Here is a 27,318-nt window from a genome sequence, read left to right as displayed (position 1 = left end):
TTGAAATTGAGTTCTTACTCTAACATATTTTAGGGCTAACATACGGTTAAATAAAACTGCTGCACAAAATTCAACTATGATGATGAAATACTGTAAAGAAGTGAATATAATTACTGTGATAAACAAAATCAAAGCCATGAAGAAAATTGTTCACAATCCCGCTAATCATCTAATTCTGTGTTAAATGAGATGCAAAATAGATAATGACAAAAGGGTATAAACTTAGTATACACTCAGAAAAAGAGTTTACTGCCATCACAGTCCAGATAGCTTCCGGTTTATCCTCACCATATAATTTCCTCCTGAGAGGATAACATGTTGTTTATCTGGCTGTCAGAATTTGCTCATGAAAGTTAAAGGTGTAAGAAGAAAACACAGACTGTTGCACGAAGACCACCACTGCAGTGTTAGTAGAGTCCTTGCTGTCCATCTGTGCATAGAGGTTACGCATCATGGCGGCTCAGTCACAGCTGACAGTGACTGCCTGGCCTTTTCCACCCACCACAGGGGAGATCTCTGGAGGATGTGAGGCAGGTGTTCTGTGTGTTGTGGGTCGGTTTGTTCATCATTGCAGGGAGGGTACAGTCTCATCAGCAGGCTGTGGCTCCCAGATGCCTCTGGCACGGCACCAGCTTACATCACGTGCATCACCACACGAGAACCAAGATTTTCACTGCTGTAGAAGGGCAAAGTGGAATGAATGAACTCACAGTCCAGAAAATGTAATAATAAACCTACTTATGTTAAAATAAAAAAAGGGTGACTTTTATTTATTTTTTTCCACATTAAAGTCTGTTTACATGTGGAGTACAACTGCATGTGAAAAAAAACACTATAAACTCTTTTGCGCCTCCAGAGGAAGCTGCTTGTAATCTGATGAATTGCCTCTAGTGATGTCACTCAAGTTGCATTGTGGGTATTGTAGGCACCAGGTTTTGTAAAACAGTCCACTGGTCTGCATTGTACTCCTGTAACACTGTTGGACTCTTTATGGACAGTTTAAACAAACGGTTGAAATCGATATAGCAGAACTAGAGTAATCGCAATTTTTATTCCACCCTTTGTTTTTCCTTTTCAAAACCTGGCACATACATTACCCACAATGCAACTTAACCACTGAGTGTCATCACTGGAAGCAATTTATCAGATTACATGCAGCTTCCTCTGGAGCCACAAAAGACTTTATATTACTTTTTTTCACATATACAGTAGTACTCGGCAAGACCTGTAAACACACCTTAATGTGTGAAATTGGTGGTTTCCCTTTAAGGACAGAGAAATGTCTGACATTTACTTCTTTGGCTTGAGAAGTGACTGACAACAACCTCAAAGTGTGTACAGTATTTTCAGTAATAATATGAGGGATATTTTCAGCTATATCAGATGAACATTTTTGGAAGTGCAGCTCCCTTTTGTACAGTCTCCAATATAGATTAAAATAACGCTTAGTTAAAAAATCATTTTCACTCTGTAATCATGTCAGATTTTTATGTAATTAACTTGAGCTTACTTGTCAAAATACTTGTGACACTACTTTAAGAGGCCATCTGTGAAAACAGTTGCTCCATAAACAAGGATGTAATTAAAGTAAAAGCTGTTCACATTTTAAACTTGAAGTCAGCAAACAACAAGGAATCATATTGTTGTGCTTGTTTGTACACTTAAAAACCTCAGTGTGTGCATTTTACATTTCAAACAGCATTGCAGCATTCTCCTAAACAACTCAAGTATATGTGGACTTTAAAATGTAAAAAAGAAAAAAAGACAGCAAAAAACATATAAGTGGCTCCATACAGCTTGCCCTGTGTAATCCAAGTCTCCAGAGGCCCCGAGATCCCAAATTGATTGGAGAATACAATATTTACACCCTCGACGCAAGGTCAGGGGTTCAGATGGAGTGCAGGCTAACGCTTTTAGCTTAGCAGCTACAATGACAATTTCAGCTTTAAAATGGGTGTGAATAAGGTCTTTTGCCAAATCAATTTGGAATCTGGGGGCTTCTGGAGACTGAGATTGTGTCAGACAAGCTGGATGAAGCCATGTTAGGTCTTTATTCAGCTGTTTTTTTTGCGTTTTGAAACAAGTCCCCATCTAGTTCAGTTGTTTAGGAGAATGCTGCCATGCTGTTTAGCTCCAGAAATGTTTTGTGGACCATAATAGTTCAACCGGCTTTCCATCAACATTGGGGTGAGTAGATAATGACTGAATTTTCATTTTTAGGTGAACTTATCCTTTGAGGCTTGTCATCTCCACAAGAAAATGTGGTCTGCAAAATGATTTAAGTGTTGCTCAATAAGATATATTTCCTTGGGTTGTATATGGGTATTGTGAAAGCAGAAAAGGCAAATACATGAATCAACAAGTAGAAGCCTCATGTGCTATCGCTTAGGAGATAATAAGTAACCAAATAAAGCAAGTCAAACGTGCCCACATCAAGAGCCATTACATGCTTTAATGAGACACACCTTTGGCTCATGGGTGCGAGGCGGCGTCACAACCTCTGCAGCTTGGCTGAGAGATCCCACTCGACTTGGCTGTGCTCCTCGAAGAGTCACCGTTATTGAAGTGGGGGCTTTCTGCCCTACTGACACACAAACAAAACTGCTCAGCACTTACAACTAGAAAATAAACTAAAATGGACTTGATTTCATTGATTGCAATGCATTTGATTTGCCACAAAAGTTGCTGCACCACATGTTGTGATGGAGGTCATCCGAATGACCTCTTTGCTCTTAGTTTAGCAAATTAAAACAATAGCAGGGTGTTGGACAATGAACATAATGAGAAGTAAAAGCAAATTTAAAGTTTTAGTTAAATGAGAGCGGTGAGAAATACAACTGATTCACACTAAAAAGGGAAAAACAAAACAGGAGCAATGAAAACATGAGTTTGATTCCAGTCTTTATTGTAACAACAGGAACAGAGCTGGGGCAATGACAAGTGATAGTTTTATTGCTTCTCAACACGTCTGTCAAAAGGCCAGCATTCACACTTATGGATATTATAAGCATGTGATTTAATGGAAGGGTTTACAAAATGTTACTACACAAAGAGGCAAACAGAATAAACAAAAGCATGACATGACTAACAAACAAATCTGACATACAAAAGCAGCCTGGATTAAACTTTTGGGTGTCTAAATTTGGTCAACCTTATCAACATTGACTTGAACTTAATTCACAATTCTTCTGTACCAAATGCTTTCATACACTTATATTTTACATTTGCATCCATTTCTACATGAACATTATGTGTTGACCATATATTTCCCATATGGCTCTTTCTGAACATGCTTTATGCCGCTGATCTGCCCTCCGATGCTGTAAAGTTGCACATCTGACTTTAACCTTAACAGTCGGGTTCTTCCAGGCAAACTATCTACACACACGTCGACAGAGCTGTCCTCTACGGTCCTCTTCTGCGGCTATCCTCCCTGGCCTACAGACATCCTGATCTACTGTTTCCCAAACAAAGGATGAATGAACCCTGGGCATTCAACGTGGCCGTCGTGTTTTGGCAGTTCGAGACATACCAGCGGTCTGATTGGTGATGTGTGCCAAGCCGGGCAAGCTGCTGGCAAGTTTGGCAAGCCCGCCATTGGTGAGCAGCTGGTGGATGGCGGTGGTTTTAGCCACTCCTCCTGTGGTGACCACAGGCACCGCCCGCAGCAGAGTACTGCTGCTAGTACCGACGGAGCTCAGGACCTGACCCTGGGGCTTGCCACAAACCGCCTGAGGGAGGAGGAGAAGAAGACAAACAAATAGTGTGGTTCAGTCATCATGTGCACAACAGACTGAAGATCAATGTTGTCTTTTACTCCCAGTAGACATGTGACATAGTCACATTTACCTGTACAGTTCACATTCAGTTGTGTTTCGTTAGTCAAGACTTATCGACATAAAAAGGATGAGCAAAACATTTGAAACCACAATGAGTATATATAGGGATGTCCCTACTGACTTATTTCCTAACGGCCAAGGCCCAGACCACATGTACACAGGTATTTTTGGAAAAGGGGGATAAAAACAAAAACAATCTCTGTCCAGACAGCGTATTAGTACCGTTACAAAAAATCTCCCTCCATACTAACAGCAGATTATCTACACAGTTTTGTTTGTTTAGTTACAGAAAATTCTATGAACAACTTTTATCTTTAACGTTATCTACTTTTTTTTAACGTTGAGTTTCTATTACATATGTTACAGGTACCAGAACAAAAATGATGAGGCCGGTAAAAAGGTGACTGCTCCTCACAGAATCCTCCTCGATAATGCTATATCTATTAAAACATCATCTACAGCCGTTTCTCTCTCTTTTCCAATATAAAATCCCTTAAATCAATGTACAGTCTCAAATACTCCAGAATATCTTAAACACATTCTCCGAGTTCACATCTGCCAATTCTGCCACGTACACTAAAAAAACCCGACCAAGAAGCAAACGTGAGTGTCTGCATCATTGTTTCCAACAATCTTAATTTCTGCCTGACTGATAAATTGGTTGGTCGATCTTATTGGCCGGTACTGACCTATCGCAGATATATATACACCGATATATGTCTTTTTCAGAAATCATAATGTATTCTCAGTGTTTGTGCACTGGAGGCTCAAAGTTTCCACATCACACCTGTGGATGCTGAATATTGGACCATGATTGGCTTCCAAACTATTTGTGATGTCACAAATCATGCTTGTAGGCCCACCTCTTAAAATTCAACTTTCAGTAAGTTTCAGTAAGGATTTATTGTTGGGGGGTTGTATTAGTTTTAGCTAAGTGGGGCTAACAAACAGGCAACTAAAACTAATCCCAATAGCAGACCTGAACTATTTTTTCACTATAACATCTGTTAATGGAAAAGGCAAGAAATTAACTCTGTTTCAACTAGTGTATCCGTCAATTAGAGATTAATTTATCTATTAAATCCATGAGTTTGTTCACCCATACACATTATTTACAGGCTCAAACTGGTGGTTTCTCATGTTTTAGCATACTTACTACTTCGGAAAATGATTTAAAGAATAGTCTACATAATTCTTTGTGACTACACTTCAATTGACCTCAAGTTTTATGTAATGTAACCAAGTGGTACCTGGGTGCTGCCTGTGTGTGATGCTGTGGAGGGCAAACTAGGAGCTTTGGTGACGATCTCCTGAAGGCTGAAACTTAGGCCTTGAAGCAGACTGCTGGCGGAAGGTGCTGCACACAAACACAAACACAGTGAATCAATGGGGGTGAAATCAATGCCAAAGATATATTACACAAGTCGTACTTTTATAAAGTGCTCCCACCTCCCACCCCGCACCCCCGCAGGCTTAAACTAGATGGACACAAGCACACAAACACAACATGTCCAAAGGGTAAGGTTTGGGGACAGTGACAGACAGCGATGGCGCAAGAGGTGATCAATGATGATGTGTGCTTAAATATGTTGTCCTCACACACTGTTCTCATTCAGTGTTCAAGACTTTAACCTCACTCTACAAAGCGATTAGAAAACTGCACTGTGTGTTGAGGCGACTGCGCACAGATTAGCTGCACAGTTTGAGAGTGCAAGCAGGCGTGCAGGGCAGGACAGGACAGAGATACCTTGGGCAGTAGCCGGAGCTTGCGCCTGGACTGGTGTGGAGGACCCTGACACCATGCAAGGCTGCACACTGTTGAATGAGCTGGAGCCTGGGGACAGGGCACCAGACATCTCTGAGAGACTACCAGACCTGCAGTGACACACATAACCACCAATCTACTCAGGAGCTAACCCAGCAAGTGCTGTTTGGCCATCATTCCCAAACTCCGAGTTCTCATCAATCCCTCTGCACCAGACACACTTTTGTCCAATAGGGCGGGAGTGGGCGTGGGTGCAGGCATGATTAGGGGTTTAAGCGCTCTATAGTGAATGTGCCTGTGTGAAGCAGACAGGCTAGCTTACCGCTGGCCTGTAAGAAGTCCAGAGAGCTCCTTGGCTCCAGCCACAGTCTGTCCCACTGTCACTGTTAAGGGCTTCCCAGAAACACCAACTGCATGGAAAAAGAATCATCATGATTGTTGGTTATTTAACTTGGAAGAGAGATACTCATATGACTGTGTTTTAGAAAAAGGCAGAAACAACTACCAAACACAACTAGGTAGTCGTGCATTACAGGTACTAAACTTTTTCAGAAATACATGGTTTTCAAATGTCCTACTTTCACTTTAGCAAACAAAAACATGTTTCTCTTCTTATCATTCCATCTAGAGATCTGGATGAAGGTGAGCTGCTCACAATTTCAGATTTTCCCCTCCTGTCTGCCCACAACTGATTTTATCTATCAGCCAGACAACAAGGAACAGTATCTTTTTACTGATCATATAACAAAAAACCCATGCAAGGTTTCTCAACGTGTAAAGAAAACAAAATACTCAAAAACTACAGTATATAATCTCATACGTAAGAAATGAAGTCAGGATAGCAGGCTCTGTACCTTCCTGTGCAGCAGGGCTGATGGTGCCCCCTGCTGACTCGCTTTGGGAAACAATGGTGACCTTGATCTTGGCTCTTTTGGAGGCTTTGCTTGGCGTGGGACTAGGTGTCTGCCTTCTCTTGCCATGGGACCTCAGTTCATCTCTGTCCAGGCCCTCCATCTGATCACTGGTCACTGGCACTGCACCACACAAACAAACAAAACAAGCACACACACACGCATGAACACAGATATTCACCAGACTGCTGAGGTGACTTTTTTGTCTGTTTTATCCTCCTGTGATCATTGAATTTAAATCTTATATTTTTAAGCAATTTTCAATTGCCTATAATTTCAACCTGCTATTAAATGTGCTCAGCAATATTTCAGTTTAAAATTAATATTTTAGTATGTGACATTCATATGAAAGTAGGGCAATGGGAACAAGGAAAGAAGTGAAGAGAGAAAAGAGAAAGAAGGAGGGACAGACACTTACCAAAAATACAAGGAGGGCTGCCAGGAGGAAGATTTTTCCTCACAAGCATGTTTTGTTTCATAAAAGCAGCAAACTGAGCTGGAATGAATTGGAAAAAAAGCCAGAAAGGAAAGTTGAAGGAAGAGAAGAGACAGAAGATGAGAGGAGAGTATTTCAGTCACGTTCCATCTTGCCCCCTCAGATGTCGTGACATGATAATATCTAACAAATTGTATTTACAATCAGTATCTCACATATCACCCCTGTCTGCCCAGCAGAATTCAGCAGAAGTTGAGGTGAATGACTCATTGTAACAAGTTTATATAAACAAGTGTGGAGAGCTGTGTATGCACAGGTACCAAGATCACTGCGCACGTGCAGGTGAACGTGAATACGATCATAGTCAAATGTGTGGCAGTGAACTAACCTTGAGCCTGCTTGTGAGTAAGCACTGTGCCAGAGCGCTGCATGTGCGTCTTGAGGAGCTGCGTGGCTGTGATCAGACTAGACTTCTGAGCTGGAGACAGACCAGATGTCTTGGGTTTGGGACTTGAAGTGGGACTGCTACAGACACTAGACAGGTCCTGAGAACACAGGGAAGAGGAGAAACACAGATGAGTAATGATTAATTAAAGTCAAGATTCAACATTCAAGATGTTAATCATCAGTCAAGTTGTACAAGTACACTTGTGTGAAATTCTTTGGCTGAGAGCCTCCATTATATAAATAGTAAAATAAGTAAATATAAAGTATAAAGAAATTAAATACAAGGACAGTAGTATAATAGTGTATAAAAGGGAATGGGTATGGAACAGCAGGAATAAGTCAGTCAATATAAACCTATTGCTTCTAATATTCATTAGACAGGATGCTTTCAGGGTTTCCTGCCTGTATATTGGAAGCCTGGCATCTCACGGGGGCTGTCAGATCTGAAATATCTGGAAAATCTATTATGTAAATGTTGATTCAAACGAAAAGAGCGGAACTCAAATGTGAGGGAGTGCAGTACTTTGACAGTCTACAGTAACCATAGTTAAAGTTATCTTGTAATTCATCTTCAAAAACCAAATGATAGCAAGCTTGTTTTGATTAAATGACTAAATAAAAAACTTTGCAAGCGAAAAATGAAGTATATTTCTATGTCGTCACTCAGATACACGGTTTATATTTGTACATATTATGTATATACGATTCTATTTTTATTTCTGCTCTAGCTGTTCTTACCTTTTTATTTATATTGTTTATTTTTTACTATTATTACTGTTTATTGTTATATTGAACTGTCCTTTGATGGCTGTGATGCACAAATTTCCCCGTTTGCGGGACTAATAAAGGAATTTCTGATCTGAGATACTAAGCTAGGCAGCGAACAGCCATGACGAACAGAACTGGCTGACCAGCCATCGTGCAGAACATAAACAAGGTAATTTGACTGTTAACAAACATAGAAATGCTTTATAAACCATTTACTTGGCTATTGTAAAGGTTCATGAACATCAATTGCACCTTATATTGGCCATCAAAATAATGTTTATAGATGAACTACACAGTATTTATTAACCATTTACAAAGAATGCTGAACATCAGTTGCAACGTTTCAATAAACTGGTTAATAAACGGTTTATAAAGCATTTCATTATGTATTACCGATGACATAATTATGAACTAAAGTATAAGTAATGATAAATGTACCATTTATCAATGACAGTTTTTATAAAGTGCTTCTGAGAAGTTTCTCTCAATTCAAAAAGCTGCTTTGCAGATGTTAATCCTGTAACTCAAGTGAGTGGATGGTGTGAAAACCTGTCAACTTCAGCACTCTGCGGTCTGGCAGATTACAATTTTACATTATCACGCAGATCTGTTTTTTTGCACTCAGCAAAAATGAGGGAATGTGAAAACATGCCAATTCCTTTTGAGGAAGCTCACCCCCACTTCTCTTATTTTCGATAGTTAGTCATTAGTCGTTAGTCTAAAACTGCCCCAATTATTAGGATAAAAACAAACAAAGCAATCGTAGATGTGATGCATTGTAATAAATTATTATTCATGTCAAAATTATTATCTGTATCTTACAGTGAATTAATAATCAGATGCAGCCCTGGTGGTAATCTAAAGCCTAAAAATAAGTGACACCCTTTAAAAAATGTTGGTAATTGTAGCCGCTGTTAACTGACCTCTGAACCTGACGGCGAGATGGGAACTCTAAGCGCAGGTGAGGAAGGTCGTCCTCTCTCCATGTCAAAGGGAAGCTCCCGTCGAGGCCTTTTCTTCTTCTCTGTGTCCAGGTCCCTCATCTCCCCTGAGCCATGACCGTGGCCCTCAGCCCGTGTGAGGACGCCTGACAAGAAGTCAGCTATCTCATCCTGCGCATTAGCGATGCAAGAAGAAAGAAAACACCATCATTGGCATTTTTTGACCACAGAAGATTCTGCAGAGGATGAGAAACATTTTAAACTGAGCATTTACAGTTAAGTAAGGACAAACCTGAATGCAGCGGTCCACCATGGTCTGCGTCAGTCCCTCTGATTTCATCTTTGCTGAATTGATTCTGTGGAAGGAGATGGCTTTGTGTTACCATTACAACTGAATGATATAAAAATTCTTACACTCTGCTGGAAAGAATATGATATTTATATGATTTCTTTTCTCCTTAAAGCACTGATTCAAGGTTGTGACTGACCTGAGGTTGTCGTCTGCTCCACCCACCATCACCATGCTGTTGTCTGCCCTCAGCTTCTCTCTTAACTCTTCCATGCCTTCTATACTACACTGCAGAGCATTCTGGCCAATCACAAACAACACTGGGGTCTTCATGTCCAGCAGCGGGTCATCCACATCCTAAAGATCATTAACAATTTGTAAAATGAACTAAAACTATTAACTTGAAGTCAAAGTTCGGTTTTCTTTGAAAAAAAAAAATGAAATACTAGAAGTATTAACACTGGAAGATAATGCTTTAGTTCTTACCCCTCTTGGCCCATTGACTGTTAACAAAGGGAAGCCGAGACACACCACAGCAGTCAAATACTCCATAAGGGATACCTATAATTAATCAGTATTGAATAATAAGATCATTTGCATTTCATTAAGGATGAAACCATTTAACCTCACATTAGATTACTGTGATATGTTACACGAGGTCTTACGTGACAAGCGATGAGAGCTCCAGCATTCCAGCCAACCAGAATAATGGGTTTGTGGGGGAAGTGACTGTGAACCTGGTGGTTAAAATCATAAATCATAATCAATACAGCTGCAGACACATCACGCACAAAATCTAACTTACGACAATACACAATCTGTATTCAACACGACTCTATTTTTCAATTGAAAATATTAAAGAATTAATTGTTGGAACAGCAACTTTATCCTCAGCTCAACCTGATAAAAACAAATGTTGCTGTCTAGTAAGGCCAAAAAGGTGAGTAGGGCTGCACAACATGCTCAAAAAACATCCTGTCGCGCCTATTTTGAGAAATATTGCGATTATGGCTCATGAATAGTAAAAATGACAATTTTAACATCATATTTTTTTTTTATTTCACTGAAAAACTATTTCAATCGTGATTAATATGACATTTGTCAGGGTCTGTACCAAACAAACATGTTTTCTTACGTTGTGAGAACAAGATTTGTAAGCCAGGGCATCTCTGCAGCACTACAGTACATCATCACTTACTTTTACCTTTATGAAAAATTGCAGCTTCTTGCATTTTGGATATTGACTTAACTGTATTGCGATTTTGATTATACTTTGACTACTTGTGCAGCCCTAGAGTTGACACATCCTCAATTTAAAATTATTACTTGAAGTCTTACACATCCAGCAAAGAGTTTGTTTTGTTAAGAAGTTTTCATGTAAAAAATATATTTCACAAAATCACATCCTACCTCCATGACCTTGGCCCTGACGGTGCCCAACATGTGCTCTAGGCACTGTGTGATGCCAATATTTGCGCTGCTGTTCACATGACTGTGCACTGGGATGACCTGACAAAGACAAAACATTTGTTATATACACATTAAAAAAACAACACAAATGTTTTTTTTAACAAATACAGATTGAACTGAGTGAGACCTTTCCCAAGCAAGAGAGCTGCGACTGCCAGAATCTCATTCGCCGCGAGGTAGAGAGGGCAGGATTGGTTGGGCTTGATGGTGCAATGAGGATGAGTGGGGATCCAGAAAGCTTGCTCTGAAAAGAAAACAAACAGGGATCTCTCATCTTTAGCCATTACAGATCATGAAGGACAACTTAAAAAAAGTTTCTATTACAGACTGAGGGTGGTATTAGTGTTACCGGTTTGTTTTGGGAAAGGACTCCTACGGCTGGGTCCCAGGGACGTTTCAGTAGTAATGACAGAGCCTCTGCACTCGGAGCGCCAGTCTTTGTTGTTGTCAGCAACATTCTGTCAATCAGCAAGGGCAACTTCCAAGATACAAAGAGGAATAGTAATGAAGCTGGAATCCTAGATCTTGCTGATATTGTTGCAGACATCTGACAGGAAATATAGATTAATTCTTATTCTTTATTCAATTACACATGTCATACCTTGCTTTTGAGAGTCTGCAGCACATCCAGGTAAGCAGCAAGCATGGCAAGGCTCAAGGATTCAATCATGGTCGTGTGTAACCACTGTGTCAGTTTGGTGTCCCAGTTCACACTGGCTAATGCATGCCGCACCTTCCTGGCACACTTGTCCACGGCTATCCTCCGCAAAATTGGCTCATTGGAAGCCTAAGGGAAACAAGATCACACAGGAGACCCTGTAATGTTTCAATAATTTAATATCTGAATAATTAAAAATTATTCACAGCCATGCTTTAATTTAAATCTGGCTGATCATGCTCGTTTAGTACATGATAGAACAGCAGCACTGTATTTATTTTAGGACATCTTCAGGATAATTTATATAAATAGGATTATTTATTTTAGGACATAATAAAAGTAAACACCCCCTAACCCAACCCTGTCAGAGATGGAAAATGCCAGGGCCGAATTTCACTCCCAGTCCAGCCCTGGTTGTATCGATTTGCTGGCTGTATGACAGATAAAAATAATTCACGTCCATAATAACAATCCAATAGAGTAGTCACATAAACTATATAGACATAAGAGTCAAAATCGATGCACAATAAATTTTGTTTTACAGTACTGGTGTTATCAAACAAGAAGGAAAGCATACCCGCTGTTGCAACTCTAGGCTATGCATTGCATGTGCATGGTGCAATAACTTGTGATTTCAGAGAGCAATAAATGTTGAATATTGTAATCCAGCGCTCATAAATGATGCTTGAAATTTAAAGCCATTGAGGACAGAATTACATAAAATAAGCACAACTTACATTTTCATTGGCCAGGCGAGCTAGTCTTTCTGCTTGCAGAGCTTTAAGGACTTTATTGAACAGTTTGTTCTGGGCCACAGACCAGCCAGTCCTGAAACAAAATAATGAATAATGTCAAAACAAGGCACTGTAACTGAGATACTTCTTTTCTTGATGAATACGAGTGTCAGGATAATAAATGAACAGTGGATTTCTCCAGATGTTTGATTACTTGTTTATGTGCTCCTCCCAGTCATCGGGGGGTGGAGGGCTCTCAGCAACCGTGCGAGCAAACAGAACATGCCGCTCACACTCCTTCATCACACTAAGAGCTTTCTGATTATCATATAGTGGAACAGGTGTTGGTGTTACCGTTTCCACATCTATTACAGAATCAGATTCTCTGCGGACAAAGAAAAGAAGATCAAATCAGAAAAGCATTTAGTGATCAAACTGATTCATTTTGCTAAAGACAGAGTATGTTGGCTGATGACAATCCAAAGCTGAAGTATGATCAGTAACAGATTATGATGAGGTGCTTTTTGACTCACAACAAGGCTTCAGGCTGGCGACGAGGGGCAACAAACAGCGTCCTTGTTGGTCGGGCGCTGCTGGCATCTGGGTGGGCATTCCATGGCTTGGCATAGCTGTGGTCCAGAAACACCAGGTCCAGCTCTCTTTCATGAGCAGACAGCTGGAAAAGCAAGGATGTGCCCATCTTCCGTGCTGATATCTGGAAGTCCTTATCCCCACCACGATGCATCCTCTTCCTGGGCCCCAAAGGGCCCTGGGAAGGACTCAACAACTTGTGTGGATTCAGACCCAACTGGTGAAGAAGAGTTAAAATGTATTACTTGTGATTAGTGTTGTCAAAAATATCAAAATATCAGTACATATTGATTCAGAAGAATTAAAACTGTTTCAGTCACTACATGAAGCTGAAAAATTAAAAAAGAAAATCCTTTCTTTGCCTTTCACAGAGGCTCTTCAAGCCTTAAAGGGGCACTCCACTGATTTTACACATTAAGATCAGTTAACATGTCATTAGTACAACACAACCTGTAGTAACATTTGTACAATATAATTTGGTGGCTCTGGACAAGCTTTGTCAAGTCTGAAATAATTAGGGCTATCTCAGGTTGGGCTTGACTTTGGTATATCTTCTGTGCATATATTTTGCTCCCTAACTTTATGGGAGTGCCATACAGCAGACCCCCTTTAAAATTATGACACAATGTCGTCAATATGCTTCTTTTGTCCAACTAAAAGTGTGAAACCTCAAGACTCTTCACCTACTATCATAAGTTACAAAGAAAAGGAGTAAATACATACATTAAAAAGCTGGAACCAGCGGATGTTTGAAATCTTGAGAAATGACTAGTTGGCAACAATTTTATTTTTTCGTTCGACTAATTAATACACTTTCAAATCATGGCAGCTGTACAAAGCATTATTGTGATGTTCAACATAATCTAGGGCTGAAAAAAAAAACACATACTGGTTCCAGTTTCTTAAATGTGAATGAGCTGGTTTACTAAACTGTGCTATCGTCAATAGCATATCTCTCGGTTTCGTTCTGTTCATAATAAGACCTCTGAAGACCCTGGGAAAGTACTGGACATGATGCAGCATTTTCTGGAATTTATTGACTTGAAACAACTAATAACTAATTAATTGATGAGGGAAATAATCGTTAGTGATGACCACAACATGATGTGACGTTAAAGCACGCAGGTGCTTTGTCCACAGTGAGCACCACCCATTACTGCCATGTACTGGTGTACGTTAATATCATTGAATTGTTTAGGGTCGAAAACAACGTCAACTTTTAAACCGAACATTAACACATCGGTTGCATGCGATGGCCTTATTTTTTTTAGTTGTGAGCTCAATATCTATCTGTAATGTGAACGCTGTGTAAAGGGACTGACGTCTGTGGGCTGGCCTAGCATGCTAGCGTTAGCATAGCAAGCTAAAAGCTAACCAAATGGCGGTATCGCTGAGTTCCTCTGCTCACCTTTTCGCTCTCTTAGTCCATGTTTGTCGAGACGGCTTAAACTCTTCTTTCAAGCCAAATGAGACCGAAAAATGGCGTTTTTCTCGGGCAGTTCCAGTGGTTACATAAACACAAATGTTTAGTACGTACGAGCCTCACTTCCTTTTGTTGTGTAGTTGGTTGCCAGGCTAGCTCCCCATCCCCCCTTTTCGCTGAACTGAAAACAAGGGGACAGTCAGGACTACAGTTTACGACCAAACTGGCAACCCTGTTTGTGGCGCGTCAGAGAGTGACGCAAAACATGGACTGGATCATTAGTCCTTCTACAAAAGTAGACTACCCGATGTTAATTAGCCAGTGCCTCATCAGTGTGTTAAGTGTTGTCATGTTTTAATATATGATATAAATGTTTTTCTTTCTTCATTTTTTTTCCTGTTTTTTTTTGTTTATATATCTTTATTTATCTATTCTATTTATTTAACTTCATTGTTAATTATTTTAAATGTATTTGTTATTATTATTGTAATATAAAACTAATTTAAAATGTAAAATTTAAAAATGAATACATTTTCATTGCTGAAGTGGTCAGTTCCTAGTGTGAGTCTCTCCTGTGTAACCTACATCACAATATTGCATTAGCCAATTTAATATACTATTCCAGAAATTGAAAGAACTGGAGATTTTGATCTTAATTTTAAGTGTCTTCATTAAAAACAACGTTTTTCATTTTCAATTATACTTTGTCCATGTTACTTGTGCATGTTAAAATTTTGTAGATGTTTCAAAATACAATTTAGTAAAGCAAACACTGTCCTCAATTTGCTTTTTTTTTTAGAAAAAGGGAAATGTATGTATATTCAGTATGAATTATCACTTCAGATGCTGAATATAATATTCATAATTGGTGTCCTCTTCTCCCTCACAGCAGCCAAGAATGGACAAAACCAAACACTGACTGAGGGACTTTCATGTAGGCCTAATTTGTGTTTTGTGGCCAGGGGAGGATGGAGCGAGTGGTTTTCAGTTGGTGGCAATCTACAAACTCACCACTAGATGCCACTAAATTCTGCACATTGGATTGGACCTTTAAGAAAACGACATTTGTGAATAGAATAAGTTGCCGAGATAATAAAATTGTTATTTCCAAATTCCGTTTTTTTGCTCTCCATTTGAAGACCAAATCTTATGTTTACATATGTTAGAATCGGAATATTTTGATCCTTATAAGATATCCAATACTGAAACGCATCTGAAAAGGTCCTAGTTAAACTGCAAGAGAAGAAGAGATGTTCTGTGGTTTCGATGTCTGAACTACAGAAAGTACAGACGTTCAAATCTAAATTAAATCTTTGATGTAAGAAATCATTACATGGGTAGATCTCAGTCATCACTTTAAAATGAATTTCTTTTACCTTAGGAGGAACTGGATAAGAGCTGGTTCGTATTTGTATCAGTGAGGATAGTTCGTATAGCTTGTTATTACATTTTCTATGTAAGAAGCTAGATCCCTCTGTGACTAACGAAGGCTCATGTGGAATAACCACAGAATAGGTTAGCATGGCTTTGGTTAAAAGAAACATTGCTTGTGGGACTGCCTTAATTACTACATTATATTGTCTGTTGGTACACAGGATTGTATTTCGCAAATTAGTCAAAGGATAGACATGAATGGTCAATATTTCACATTTCTTCATATTCAAGTTTAATGCTTTTGAAAAAAAAGGAGATCTCTTTTAATACTGCTGGAATTGTGTTGTGCTCTTTAGAAATAAAGTGGTGCCATCTGCTTGTTAACTTATCACCAGTGAACTTCCCATGACATGAACTGGTTGGATGTTTTTGACTGTTTTGTTTTTTTTACAAGGATTGCTAATAACTCAGCCACAATAATGAATAATAAATGCCAGTTTAGGCAAACCTTGCGAATACCTCTTTTTATGTCAAAGCGCTTTGATGTACTAGATGGCAAGGGATGTCCTTATATAACAATTCAAATATATTATACATTTATCTCCAAAACCAAAGTAATGTTTTTATTATAAATCGATGTTCGACCATGTCTTTGTAAAAGTCCAAAACCAGAATGACTCCATCATCCTTAATCAAATGTCTATAATCCAAGTCTAAAACCAATCTTATATTGTTATGTATGGATCTGTCAACCTGTCAGCGATCACACCTGTAAATAATTTATATTCAGTATTCAAAAAGGTAATGGGGCAATGATTGTCAGTTTATCTTTATCTTTACCATGTTTAGGAATAAGAGTTATTGGCCCCTGTTTCATTGTAGGTGTCCTATTGCTTATAATATCATTTATAACAATGGATATGGAAACAATGAACTCAGTCCGCCACAGCTCCAGCAGGGCGTTGAATAGACTTCGTCAATGAGTGATGGGCGGAGCCAGCGCAGGGTGGGCAGGTAAGGACGGATTGATAGACAGGAAGACTGTCCATACAATATCTTTGGGCCGCCAAAATTGATTGGATGAAGTTATTAAAGCCCTGTTGCTGCCAGAGACGATGGATTTTTCCCCTTTTTTTCAAAGCGTTTTATATTTTGATTGCTGTCTGGATGTTAAGAGGTTTTATACAAATGTAATAAAAATGCTTCTGAACAGAATTACCAACCCCAGCTTTAATGAACATCTTTTCCAATTAACTGACTTGTCCCTTCAATTAAACAGTCAGACAAGTAATATTAGATTCAATGCAGTAACTGTTGAGTGTTCACTACTTCCACAGAAGACTGTACAGTATTTAAATACAGTGACCTTTTCACTTTTCACTCAAGTTTACATTTCCTTATTGGGTCACAACTGTATGGTGGCAAATGTCCAGAAATAATTTTTTTGGTTTCTTTGTATAATCAATGATATTACAATGATACAAGTTGTTAGCCATTACACAAATAATGTTGTGATCCCGTATGAATTGTGCCATTAATTACACATGTTTAATTTAAAAGGAAATTTAGCAAGTCAAGAAAGTCTCAGGTTGTCGTAAAAATAGTTAAGTACCATTCACTTTAGTGAGAAACCACTCAGTGAAATACATCTGTTGCCCTGCACAATATTGTCACCAAAACCAACATGGCCTTAATCTTGGCACAGAACAGGCTGAAAGTTCTTCCTGAACGATGGAAAAAGTCTTGAAAGAGGTGAAAATCACCAGAAGTCTGACCTGTTATTCAGTTCAATAAGAGCTATTATGAAGGACCAGCTCTACAGGGTTGTCCACAGCGTGAAATGTGACGTCACTTACACAACTTTTGCATGTGTAGTCTTTCTATATATTTTCACAGTTTTACTGAACAAAACGAACTTTAAAATTAACAAACATCATATGTGGGATTAATGGCACAATTAAAACCGGATTAAATTAAACATTATTAGTATCTCTCCGTTGACTACTGTACATATTATTGGCAAAACAAGGTCCCACGGGCGTCCTTCGGAGGAGGAAGGGGATTTGCCTCTTTTAAAGCACCATTATGCAGAAAATTGGCATTTTGTGCGATTTGGCACCCCCCACAGTCTCTGAGTGCCACACCACTTTGCGTAATTACAAATCACAGGGCCATAACAATTTGTCAGACGTAATATAGGTGCTAACTACAAACTCATTACGTCATAACAATGTTGTGTTGAAAACTTATATGTTGAATTAAACATGTGTAACGCTGTGATCCTACCCTCTCACTGTGTGCAGAGACAAGTGATGGGGGGTGGAGTGGCTGAGACAAATGCTATTCACCCTGTTACAAGACACTGTACCGTCACAATGATTTTGAAGCTGTTATTTTAAGGTCAAAAAGTTACATAATTTTGCTTTTTTAAATTATTTCGTCTTTGTTAAACATTAGTCTATTTTTTTTCTGCCAAGTCAAATACATAACTCCTATCTTCCCTTTATTTAATTCCAAAGGTCCCTGCAGACGCACTGTTCAAAAGACAGTGTCCTTCATTAGAAATACTATAGATTTTAACCTCTTGCCAAAACACATCAACAACCGAGAAGTTTAACTGTCACCATGGTAAGTTTTAAACTGCTGAGTTTTGACTTTGTTTGTTGATGGCTGTTTTTGTGTTGAAATTTGATGTTTACTGGAGAGTCAAAATAAAAATAATTAGGTTTTACTCATTTTATGACCTGAGACCTCAAATTACGGTTGTCTAAATGGCAACACTTTACAGAAGGATTTATTTGTGTTTTATAGATACGATACGCTGTCTAATTATCCATGATGTTTTCCTCTCTGTATGCTGAGATCAAATATTACAACTATGATGTTTGTTTTCTCTGAAGAAATATTTGGCTTTGGCTTTGCTGCTGTGTGCTCTGCTGTCGCTGTCAAAAGCTCAATGCATCCGTATAGACGTGGAACCAGGTAAAAGAAAAGAGAAAAACAACAACACATGCACTCACAGAGATATACTGGATATATATGGTATAGACAGACATATTACAAGAATCTTTATTAGAAGAATATCAAAAATTAACACATGATGCTACCTTATGACTGTGCTGAAAAATATTTAACACTGTCTTTCCATCCATAGAGATGACCCACTGTCAGGACCCTGTGGATAACTCATGGCATGCCATAGGATCTTCATGGAGGAACCGTAAAGATATGGAATGTACTTGCGAGTGGTGTTGCACTATGTAAGCACACAGATCACAACATAAATGGAAATGAGGTTTATTTTTCTCTGCATTGATACCGGATATTTTAGTGTTAACGTTGTGTTTACTGTGTGATTGCAGGACACAGAACAATGCGATGCAGTGGTCTGGAAGTATGAAATATCTTCCTTTTTTGTCATTATTTGTTTATCATGTTGAACTTGGGAGATAGAAGAGTATGCAGATGTGATCCCTCACTGGCTTACCTCAAGGAAGCAGGAAGGACTGAAAATAAAATCCTGCTATAAATCAAATTTCAAATGAATATCTCACAAAATTTTTTATGAAAGACTATTTTGTGTGTGAAAGAGAATTTCTGTTGCAGAAAAACACAAAGTAAATGAGTTATTTGTCACAAGAAGTACTACTCAGAATGTGTAAACAGTTGTATAATAATGATGCAATGGGGGTTATCTTGGCTTGAAGTACAAACTGGAGTTGAGGGGCAGAAGCAGGGATGCATACCTGAGACTCAAAGGCCTCTGCTGCTTTGATTTTGACCATTCATTTTTTTTAATTCTGTCTCTTATGGGTTAGGATTATATTCCATCTTCCCATCTTTATGTAAGAACAGTACTAAAGCGCTGTAACAATTATAAACTCAATTGTATTTATGTTTGCACTCTAATTAAACCAGATTTCACTGACAAGTAATAAAATAAACTTAAAGTTACAATCTTGAAGATTTTTATTTCAATAACTGTCTGTTAATTCCATGTTTGTCACCAAATGAGGTAACACGATGGTGACTGAGCCTATGAAGCAATATGTAATGCAATATTTATATATTTGCAGTATTAATAACTGGTGGTGACCAAAAAAATGCTGTATACAGTAAGTTACTGTTAATGCAAACCGACCTTTCCTACTGCTGCATTCAAACTATAGTTGGCAAAACACAAGTTGACTTATATAGTCACAGGAAATGCAGCGTGTTTGTCAGTGAACTTTGCACTGGCTGCTATCGTCAACAAAAATGCTAAATTTAACAGCTGATCAGTTTGAAATACTGCAGGGGTACAGAACAAGAAGGAGCAGCCGCAATGAGCTGTTAGATGAAGAGCTGCACAACTCCAACTTCTCAACAATGTACATGCAAAAAAATTCCCTCAAACATGTACTTTATGTATTTCAATGACATAAAATTTCCATTTAATTCTTTTACATAAGCTCTACTTGAAGCGTAGCATTTAATGCAAAGTATCTCTATTTTGTTGAGTTGATGTGAATCAATCAAATAACCTAGTGTGCTAAAACTAAGTTAATTAATTAATAAATTAAGTATATTAAGTATCAAACATAAAAGTAATGCATTATATATGGATTACTTTTATGTGAAAACTAACTCTTTTCACAGTGCCCTGCTGTCTGCAGCTTCATGTCATGTCCAGATCAATAAACAGATCAGTGTTGTTCACATGAATGCTGGAAAAAGCCAACTATAGACTTCTTTACTAAAACAACAATAGTTTGTTTAGCTGCATTGTAAACAAAATGCTCCTATGTTGAAGTTATTTCTGACAAACCTGCAACTGCACCTGCTGTTAGCACCACTAAAGACGGGTGTCTCCAAATCAGCCAGGATTGAAATCTCAAAGATTGCAACTTTAATCGAACATAACATGACAGTAAAGCAAACACTGGCCTGAATGAGCTTTATTTTAGAGAAGGGAGTATGAAATTATATTTTTTTAATCTTAAAAGTAGACATGACTCAGATGAACAATAATTTGTCAAATCATCAAACAAACTGTTAAAAAAAATCACTTTTGTCTTTGCTTTTTTTCCCTGTTAAGACAAATACATGGTGACCTTTTCCAGTTGGCTCTCCTTATTTAATTCCAAAGTTCCCTGCATACACACGGTTTAAAAACAGTGTCCTTCATTAGAAATCCAATATATTTTTAAGTCTTACCTAAACACATCACAAACCAGACAAGTTTAACTGTCACAATGGGGTTTAAAACTGTTGAGTTATGAGATTGTTTGTTGGTAACTGTTGTGTGGTTTTGGAAGGACAAAATACTTTAACTCATAAATGTAAAGCGAGTGGGTATAAAATGTCATGTTAGTGGAAAAAAAGTGATAATATTTACTTTTGACTCATTTTATGGCATAGACCTCAAGTTATGGTTTTCTAAATGGCGACACTTTACAGAAGGATTAATCTGTGTTTAAAAAGATATGATACACTGTTAACTATCTCAGGTGTTTTCCTGCTTTTTGCCAAATGCATGCTGGGATACACACATGGCACCCTGCAGGATCTTCATGGAGGAACAGTAAAGATATGGACTGTACCTGCAAGCAATGTTGCACTGCGTAAACACACAGATCGAAAAACTTTTAAATGGGAATTAAATGCATCTATCTCTGTATTAATACTTTATATTCTACTGTTAACTTTGTGTTTACTGTGTGATTGCAGGTCGTCACAGAAGTTTAGAATGGACTGTCTATTTTGTTGAGAGAGAGAGAGAGATGAGCTTGCAGATGCGATCCCTCACTGGCTTCCTACAAGGAAGCAGGAAGCACCACTGCTTTGAAAATAAAATGCTAAATCAAATTTCAAATGAATAAATCGTACATTTTTTGTGGTTTTGCATGAAAGATTCTTTTGTATGAGAAAGAAAATAAAATCTGGGGCACTCCACCCAACCCTAACAAGAAATGTTAATCAGGATGTGTAAACAGTTTTATCATGTCTTCCGTGGCTCTAGAGAAGCTTTCCAAAGTTTGAAAAAATTAAGCTTAATGATGTATTGAGGGTTTATTTTGGCTTGAAGTTAACTGAAGTAAACTGGAGTTGAGGTGTTTAAAGGATCTAGGAATTTCAGAAGCAGGGGTGCATTCTTCCTCCAACTTCTCAACAAGGGTAACCAACTCTTTTCACTGTGCCCTGCTGATGGGACTCATGTCATGTCATGTGCGGCATAAAATGAGATCAGGGTTGCTTAGTTTTGCTCCCATGTTGTAGTTATTTGTGACAAACTGCACTTGCTGTAACCTCCAGTAACCACAGGTGTTGCCAAATCCAACAGGACTGAAATTTTAAAGATTACAACTCTCATTGAACATAATAGTCATGTTGTTTTTTCACAAACACAGAAAAAAAACATTAGTGTTACAGTGACAAACCTAAAACACAAGCTAGAGTCTCATCCAAATTATTATTTTTTTTTTTAAAATGTCATGTCTCATGTTGAATAAGAAAAAGCTGGTGTAGAAAGCTGTGAAGCGAAGGTTTTATCAAATCATTTTCTTCAAATAGTATTAGGTTGAATGCTTCTGGCTGTGCAATTTTTACTCGTTCTACTTATAACCATTTAGGAGACATGTTTATTTCCAATTTCAATACTTATTTCATTCATTTTAACAACACACAACATGTGCTTTGTGCAAGTGTTAAGTAGTTGAAATTTCCTTGATTTTACTTTAATAAAATGTGAAAAAAAATGGAAGAGCGAACGTCAAGCCTGGTTCTTTCCAAAGGTTACACAATCCAGCTGTTAGCCGACTTGGCAGGAAGCAGTGACAAGACTCAGGAACTCACTGCACCTGATCAAGAAACCAACATATAAAAAGTAGGTGTATTACGATTCACAAACTCCACGATTTGATTTTTTATTTTTATTTTAAAGTCATGATTTGATTCAGTTTCTGATTCAAACATTTTTTTCAAGTGCTGAAAGCTATGCCTCTGTTGGACTACCAGGTCCTGATCTGTAAGGATCAATAGATCACTGTTTTATTCCCCTAACAATGGAAATTTACATTTTTAAATTCTTCTTTAAAGCAGCATTATCTAGACTGCCATGTGCGATTTGGCGCCCCCCACAGTTTCTGAGTGCAGCACCAATGTGGTAAATACAAATCCCAGGTCTGTAACAATTTGTCAGACGTAATGTATTATGTTTTACTGAACAGTAGTTTATTTCACAGGTCAACGTGGAACAAAGTCGGCAGATGATTCTGTTTTCAGTTCGACGGTAAAAAAAATGGAAGCTCATTTCAACCGATTTAAATTTGAAAATTTAAATATCAATAATTACATTATAATTTACTTATGTTGGAATCGTGTTAGATTGTATTGTTTTACGAACCATGATGTTCTTACTTTCAGTGAAGAAATATTTGCTGCGTTGTACTTTGCCATCACTTTCAAAAGCCGCATGTTTCAAAAAACTAGAACAACAAAACACACACAGCCTTGAAATCTTGCCCATTTGTGCCTCTCATGTGTGCATAACAACATCACACTAAAGATTATTTCATTAACCACAAATTGACCACTTATTTTTAGCAAGAGAAACAAGCCAACAACAGATGTGGACAATTTACTCCAAAAACTAGCAACCACTTATTTTTAAAAGTAGACATGACTCTGAGGAACTATATTTTATAAAATCTTCAAACGAACTATTAACAAATCATTTTTTTGTCTTTGCTTTTCGTTTTTTTTCTCTTCCTGTTAAGACAAATACAACCCATGGTGACCTCTTCCAGTTCACTCCCCTTATTTAATTCCAAAGGTCCCTGCAAACACACTGTTTAAAAGCCAGTGTCCGTCATTAGAAATACAATATATTTTAAACTCTTTCCTGAAGACATCACAAACCAACAAGTTTAACCGTCACCATGGTTAGTTTTTTAAACTGTTGAGTTATGAAATTGTTTGTTGATAGTTGTTTTTGTGTTTTGACAGGATACTTTAACTCATAAATGCAAAAAGAGCTGATATAAAACGTGATATTAAATAAAAGTGATAATTAGTTTGACCCATTTTAGGGTGTAGACCACAAGTCATGTTTGACTTTACAATAGGATTAATCTGTGTTTTACTGTTTAACTGTCAACTGTCTTTATTCTCTATTCTATGCTGAATTTGACATTTTAAAACTGATATTTTTATTTTCTCTGAAGAAATATTTGGCTGTGGCTTTGCTGCTATGTGCTCTGCTGTCGCTGTCAAATGCTCAATGCTTCCACCAACTCCTGAAAGCAGGTAAAAGAAAAGAGAAACATTACAATACACACACACACATATTTATGGTATATACAAATGTGTTCTGCATTAGAACAATATCAAATTAATCCCACATAATGAATGTACTGAAAAATATTTATAGGTGCGACCCATTGTCAGGACAGTGTGGATGGCACATGGCATTCTGTAGGATCTTCATGGAGAAACAGTGTCTGTATGGACTGTACTTGTGAAGGATGTTGCTCTGCGTAAGTACACAACATTTTAGTCTTTAAATAAGAATTAAAGTGTAACTCTCGCCAAAATGCAACCTAGGCTTTTTTTTTGTGAATGTACCCGAGTCAAACCTTCGTGTAAAATCATAATTACGACGAAAAAGCCACTTATAAGATATACCGTATTTTAGTTTTCGGGTCAAAATCATTTTCAATTGCGTGCTACGGGCAGCTGTATGGTAGCAAAAACCTTCTTTTTAGTAAACTCTGTGTACACAAACAATGTTCTCAATGTTCGTGTTCATGTGTAGAGACCCTGGTGATACTACGAGCAAAGTTTCATTTTGTGTCGAGTCTTCTTAGTGTTTTAAAAATAGCGATTTTGATGCTACCATAAAGTTGCTGGTAGCACGCAATTGAAAATGATTTACTAAAATACGGTAAATCTTAAAAGTGGCTTTTTCATCATAATTATGCTTTTACACGAAGGTTTGACTCGGGTACATTCACAAAAAAAAGCCTAGGTTGCATTTTGGCGAGAGTTTCACTTTAAGGCTGGGATTTATATATCATATTATGTCATTATCGTGATGTGAGTCTATACATCGTCTTAGATTTCGGATATTGATTATCAGGATATGACATGGGTGTTGTCTTTTCCTGGTTTAAAGGCTTTGCTACAAAAGGTGATGGGATTTTCTGAACTTAGCTGTCTGTTCTATTGTTCTAACACCTGCCTTTACCTTCTTAGTCATTATGTCCACACTGGTGATTATTTATCAGAGATATAATTTCGATATGGGTATTTTTTAAAAGTATCCTTGATTATCCCTACAAAATAGTTGCAACATTGATATTGAGGTATTTGTTCAAAAGTATCATGCTATTTGATTTTGTTACAGTGATGGAATGTAACTAAGTACTTGTACTTTACCTGAGTATTTCCATTTTCTACTTTCTACTTCCACTCCACTACGCTTTGGAGGCAAATCTTGTACTTAGTACTTGTACTTTAGTTACTAGTTACTATGCAGATTGAATGCTGCATCAGAGCCGAAATCAAAATGGATTCATTTTAGTGGCAATCAGATAAAAAAACACTGATTCCAATGACTAGGAAAATGCTGAATATTGAATCTGATAATCGATCAACCCAAAGTATACAGTATATACACACATGTTAATATATGTATAATTTACTTTTACTTGTATTTTAGTACTTAAAATGACTTTTAATAATTAAGTACTATTAATATCAGATAACATTTTTACTTTCACCTTTACTAAAGTAATATTTTAACACAATATCTTTACTTCCAACTACTTTCCAGATATATGTTGCGTATCGAGGTATAGCATAAAAATATTACTATAATATTTTAAAGGGATATCGCCCAGCCCTAATAGCAATTAAATGTAATTATATCTGTATCAACATATTCTAATATGTGTGTTTACTGTGTAATTGCAGGTATTCAACCCCCAGGAGTTTCCCCGATGACTGTATGTCAGTGTTTAACTCTGTGGCATGTGAATACGTCGTGCACAAGAAGGATGACCCGACTGTACTGTGTCCGATTTATGCCGCAGTAGGAAAGTGATTGTGGTGTGAAGCACTGTAGTATTTTCTTTTTTGTCATGTTAAACTGGGGAGAGAGAGCTGTGATCCCTCACTGGCTCCCCACAAGGAAACACTGGCTGTTGTGTAGGTTGGACATATGACCAAGAAGAAAGCACAGCTGCTGGAAATTGAAATGAAAATACTGCTAAAAATGAACCTTCACTTCAATAAATAAATAAAACGACCATTTGTTCATGATTGACTTCTCTTTGAATTACTTTGTATGTAAAAGAAAAGAATTTTTGGTGCAAAAAACACAAAATTCCCCTGATTTTAATCATGAGGATCAGTTCGGCTCACTTGTCATGAGAAGTGCTACTCAGGATGTGTAAACAGTTGTATAATGTCTGCTGTGGCTCTACAGGAAGATTTCAAAGGTTTGAGTAAATAACCCTGATAATGTCATCAGTGTTATCAGACTTTTTATAACAGCATTACAAAGTGGAGCTGTGGGGTTTGAAAGATTTAGGCATTGAGGAGGCAGGGCCGTTAAGACAAAAGACACTGTTTTTTGGAGCTTCACCTATATTTGAGACTCTAAGCCAAAATATTTCGTCCTCTGCTGACCATTACGTTTTCTTTTTAATATGTGTCTTTCAGTTCCCCTAGAATAGTAAATTGCTGGAGTACCCAAACCTCAATTAGAAAACTGACTTGTATTTGTCTTGTGTTCAAACACTAATCAAACCAGATGTTACTGACAAGTTATTGAACACCTAAGTAGATTTAGTAGTCATGTTGTTGCTGTTTCCTAAGTCACAAACACATGATGAAAATGCATTATTGTTAGCTGAAATACAAGCTAGAATATCATCAAATGTTCAGCTTCATGGCCCCATGATAAACACACAAACAAACAAACAAACAAACAAATACATAAATAAAAGACCAGCATGAAGGCTATGAAGCTCTGCACATTTTACAAATGGAGTAGCAGCTATGTGAGGCTACTTGGGTCAGTGTTGCTTTTAGCTAAACCTGTTTCTTTAGGTTCACTTTTCTATGTCACTCTTGTCACAGTGTTTTGCTTATGCTATGGTTAGGTTTAAGCACAAAAACACTGAGGGTTATGAAAACACAATGGTTTGGCTTGAAATACCTTTGTCACCACTAATACAGCCAGAAGTGTCCCAGGGTCTCATTGAAAACACTACAAATACGGCTGGAGATGTTTCAACTCCCTGTCAAAAATATCAGTTTTTTGTCACCACAAACTTGGTCGGAATTTGTCCCAAGGTCTCCTTAAAAATAACCAGTGGTGACAAAAAAACACTTTGTAAAGCTCAGGAAAAGACCATGTTTGGGCTTTAAATAACTGATCTTGTTGCCACAAACACAGCTGTAAATTGCCATGTGTTCTTCTTAAAAATATCCCGTGGTGTCACACTTTTTAAAATGCAGGCTTGAAATGCAGTTACCGGCTTGGCAGTCTTGTCGCCTAACCCCACCATCCCCTCTATCTCCCAACATGGAAGTCAGGTCATGACAGAAGTAACGTGAACGTGATATCACAGGTATTGTGGAGAAGTCACTATGGTAGCGGATGAATGACACGCTTGAATGTGAAC

General features: G+C 37.8%; 2 protein-coding genes and 1 long non-coding RNA gene across 4 annotated transcripts; 2 read left to right on the top strand and 1 right to left on the bottom strand.

The window, feature by feature from the left end:
* Window positions 1–604: 604 nt before the first annotated feature.
* On the bottom strand, window positions 605–14,431 carry kansl3 (KAT8 regulatory NSL complex subunit 3). 2 transcript variants are annotated; one of them, XM_073465624.1, is made up of 22 exons: window positions 14,258–14,347; window positions 12,792–13,066; window positions 12,473–12,643; window positions 12,262–12,352; window positions 11,468–11,653; window positions 11,216–11,344; window positions 10,994–11,110; window positions 10,807–10,905; window positions 10,062–10,133; window positions 9,883–9,957; window positions 9,596–9,753; window positions 9,400–9,463; window positions 9,090–9,278; window positions 7,340–7,496; window positions 6,934–7,011; window positions 6,459–6,638; window positions 5,927–6,014; window positions 5,587–5,714; window positions 5,090–5,196; window positions 3,533–3,731; window positions 2,466–2,584; window positions 605–676 (listed from the first exon to the last, which is right to left on the bottom strand). In XM_073465624.1, exons 2-22 carry the CDS (start codon window positions 13,001–13,003, stop codon window positions 671–673), a joined length of 2,625 nt encoding a protein of 874 aa, XP_073321725.1. In that variant the 5' UTR covers window positions 13,004–13,066; window positions 14,258–14,347; the 3' UTR covers window positions 605–670. The 2 variants fall into 2 exon arrangements, with proteins under 2 accessions (XP_073321725.1, XP_073321724.1); XM_073465623.1 differs by lacking the exons at window positions 605–676; window positions 2,466–2,584; window positions 6,934–7,011 and having other exon boundaries at window positions 2,885–3,731; window positions 14,258–14,431.
* A 3,722-nt stretch (window positions 14,432–18,153) lies between these two features.
* LOC140996479 (uncharacterized) lies at window positions 18,154–19,603 on the top strand. Its single transcript, XR_012178809.1, has 4 exons — window positions 18,154–18,274; window positions 18,547–18,628; window positions 18,801–18,906; window positions 19,009–19,603. It is a non-coding gene; the product is annotated as an uncharacterized lncRNA (long non-coding RNA).
* A 3,875-nt stretch (window positions 19,604–23,478) lies between these two features.
* msmbl (microseminoprotein, beta-like) lies at window positions 23,479–25,935 on the top strand. Its single transcript, XM_073466522.1, has 4 exons — window positions 23,479–23,568; window positions 23,851–23,932; window positions 24,057–24,162; window positions 25,601–25,935. The coding sequence occupies exons 1-4, from the start codon at window positions 23,566–23,568 to the stop codon at window positions 25,728–25,730; spliced, it is 321 nt and encodes a 106-aa protein (XP_073322623.1). The 5' UTR covers window positions 23,479–23,565; the 3' UTR covers window positions 25,731–25,935.
* Window positions 25,936–27,318: the final 1,383 nt, after the last annotated feature.

Source organism: Pagrus major, chromosome 5 (genome assembly GCF_040436345.1).
Source record: "Pagrus major chromosome 5, Pma_NU_1.0".
Classification (NCBI taxonomy): Eukaryota; Metazoa; Chordata; class Actinopteri; order Spariformes; family Sparidae; genus Pagrus; species Pagrus major.
This window is presented reverse-complemented; position numbering and strand designations above follow the sequence as displayed.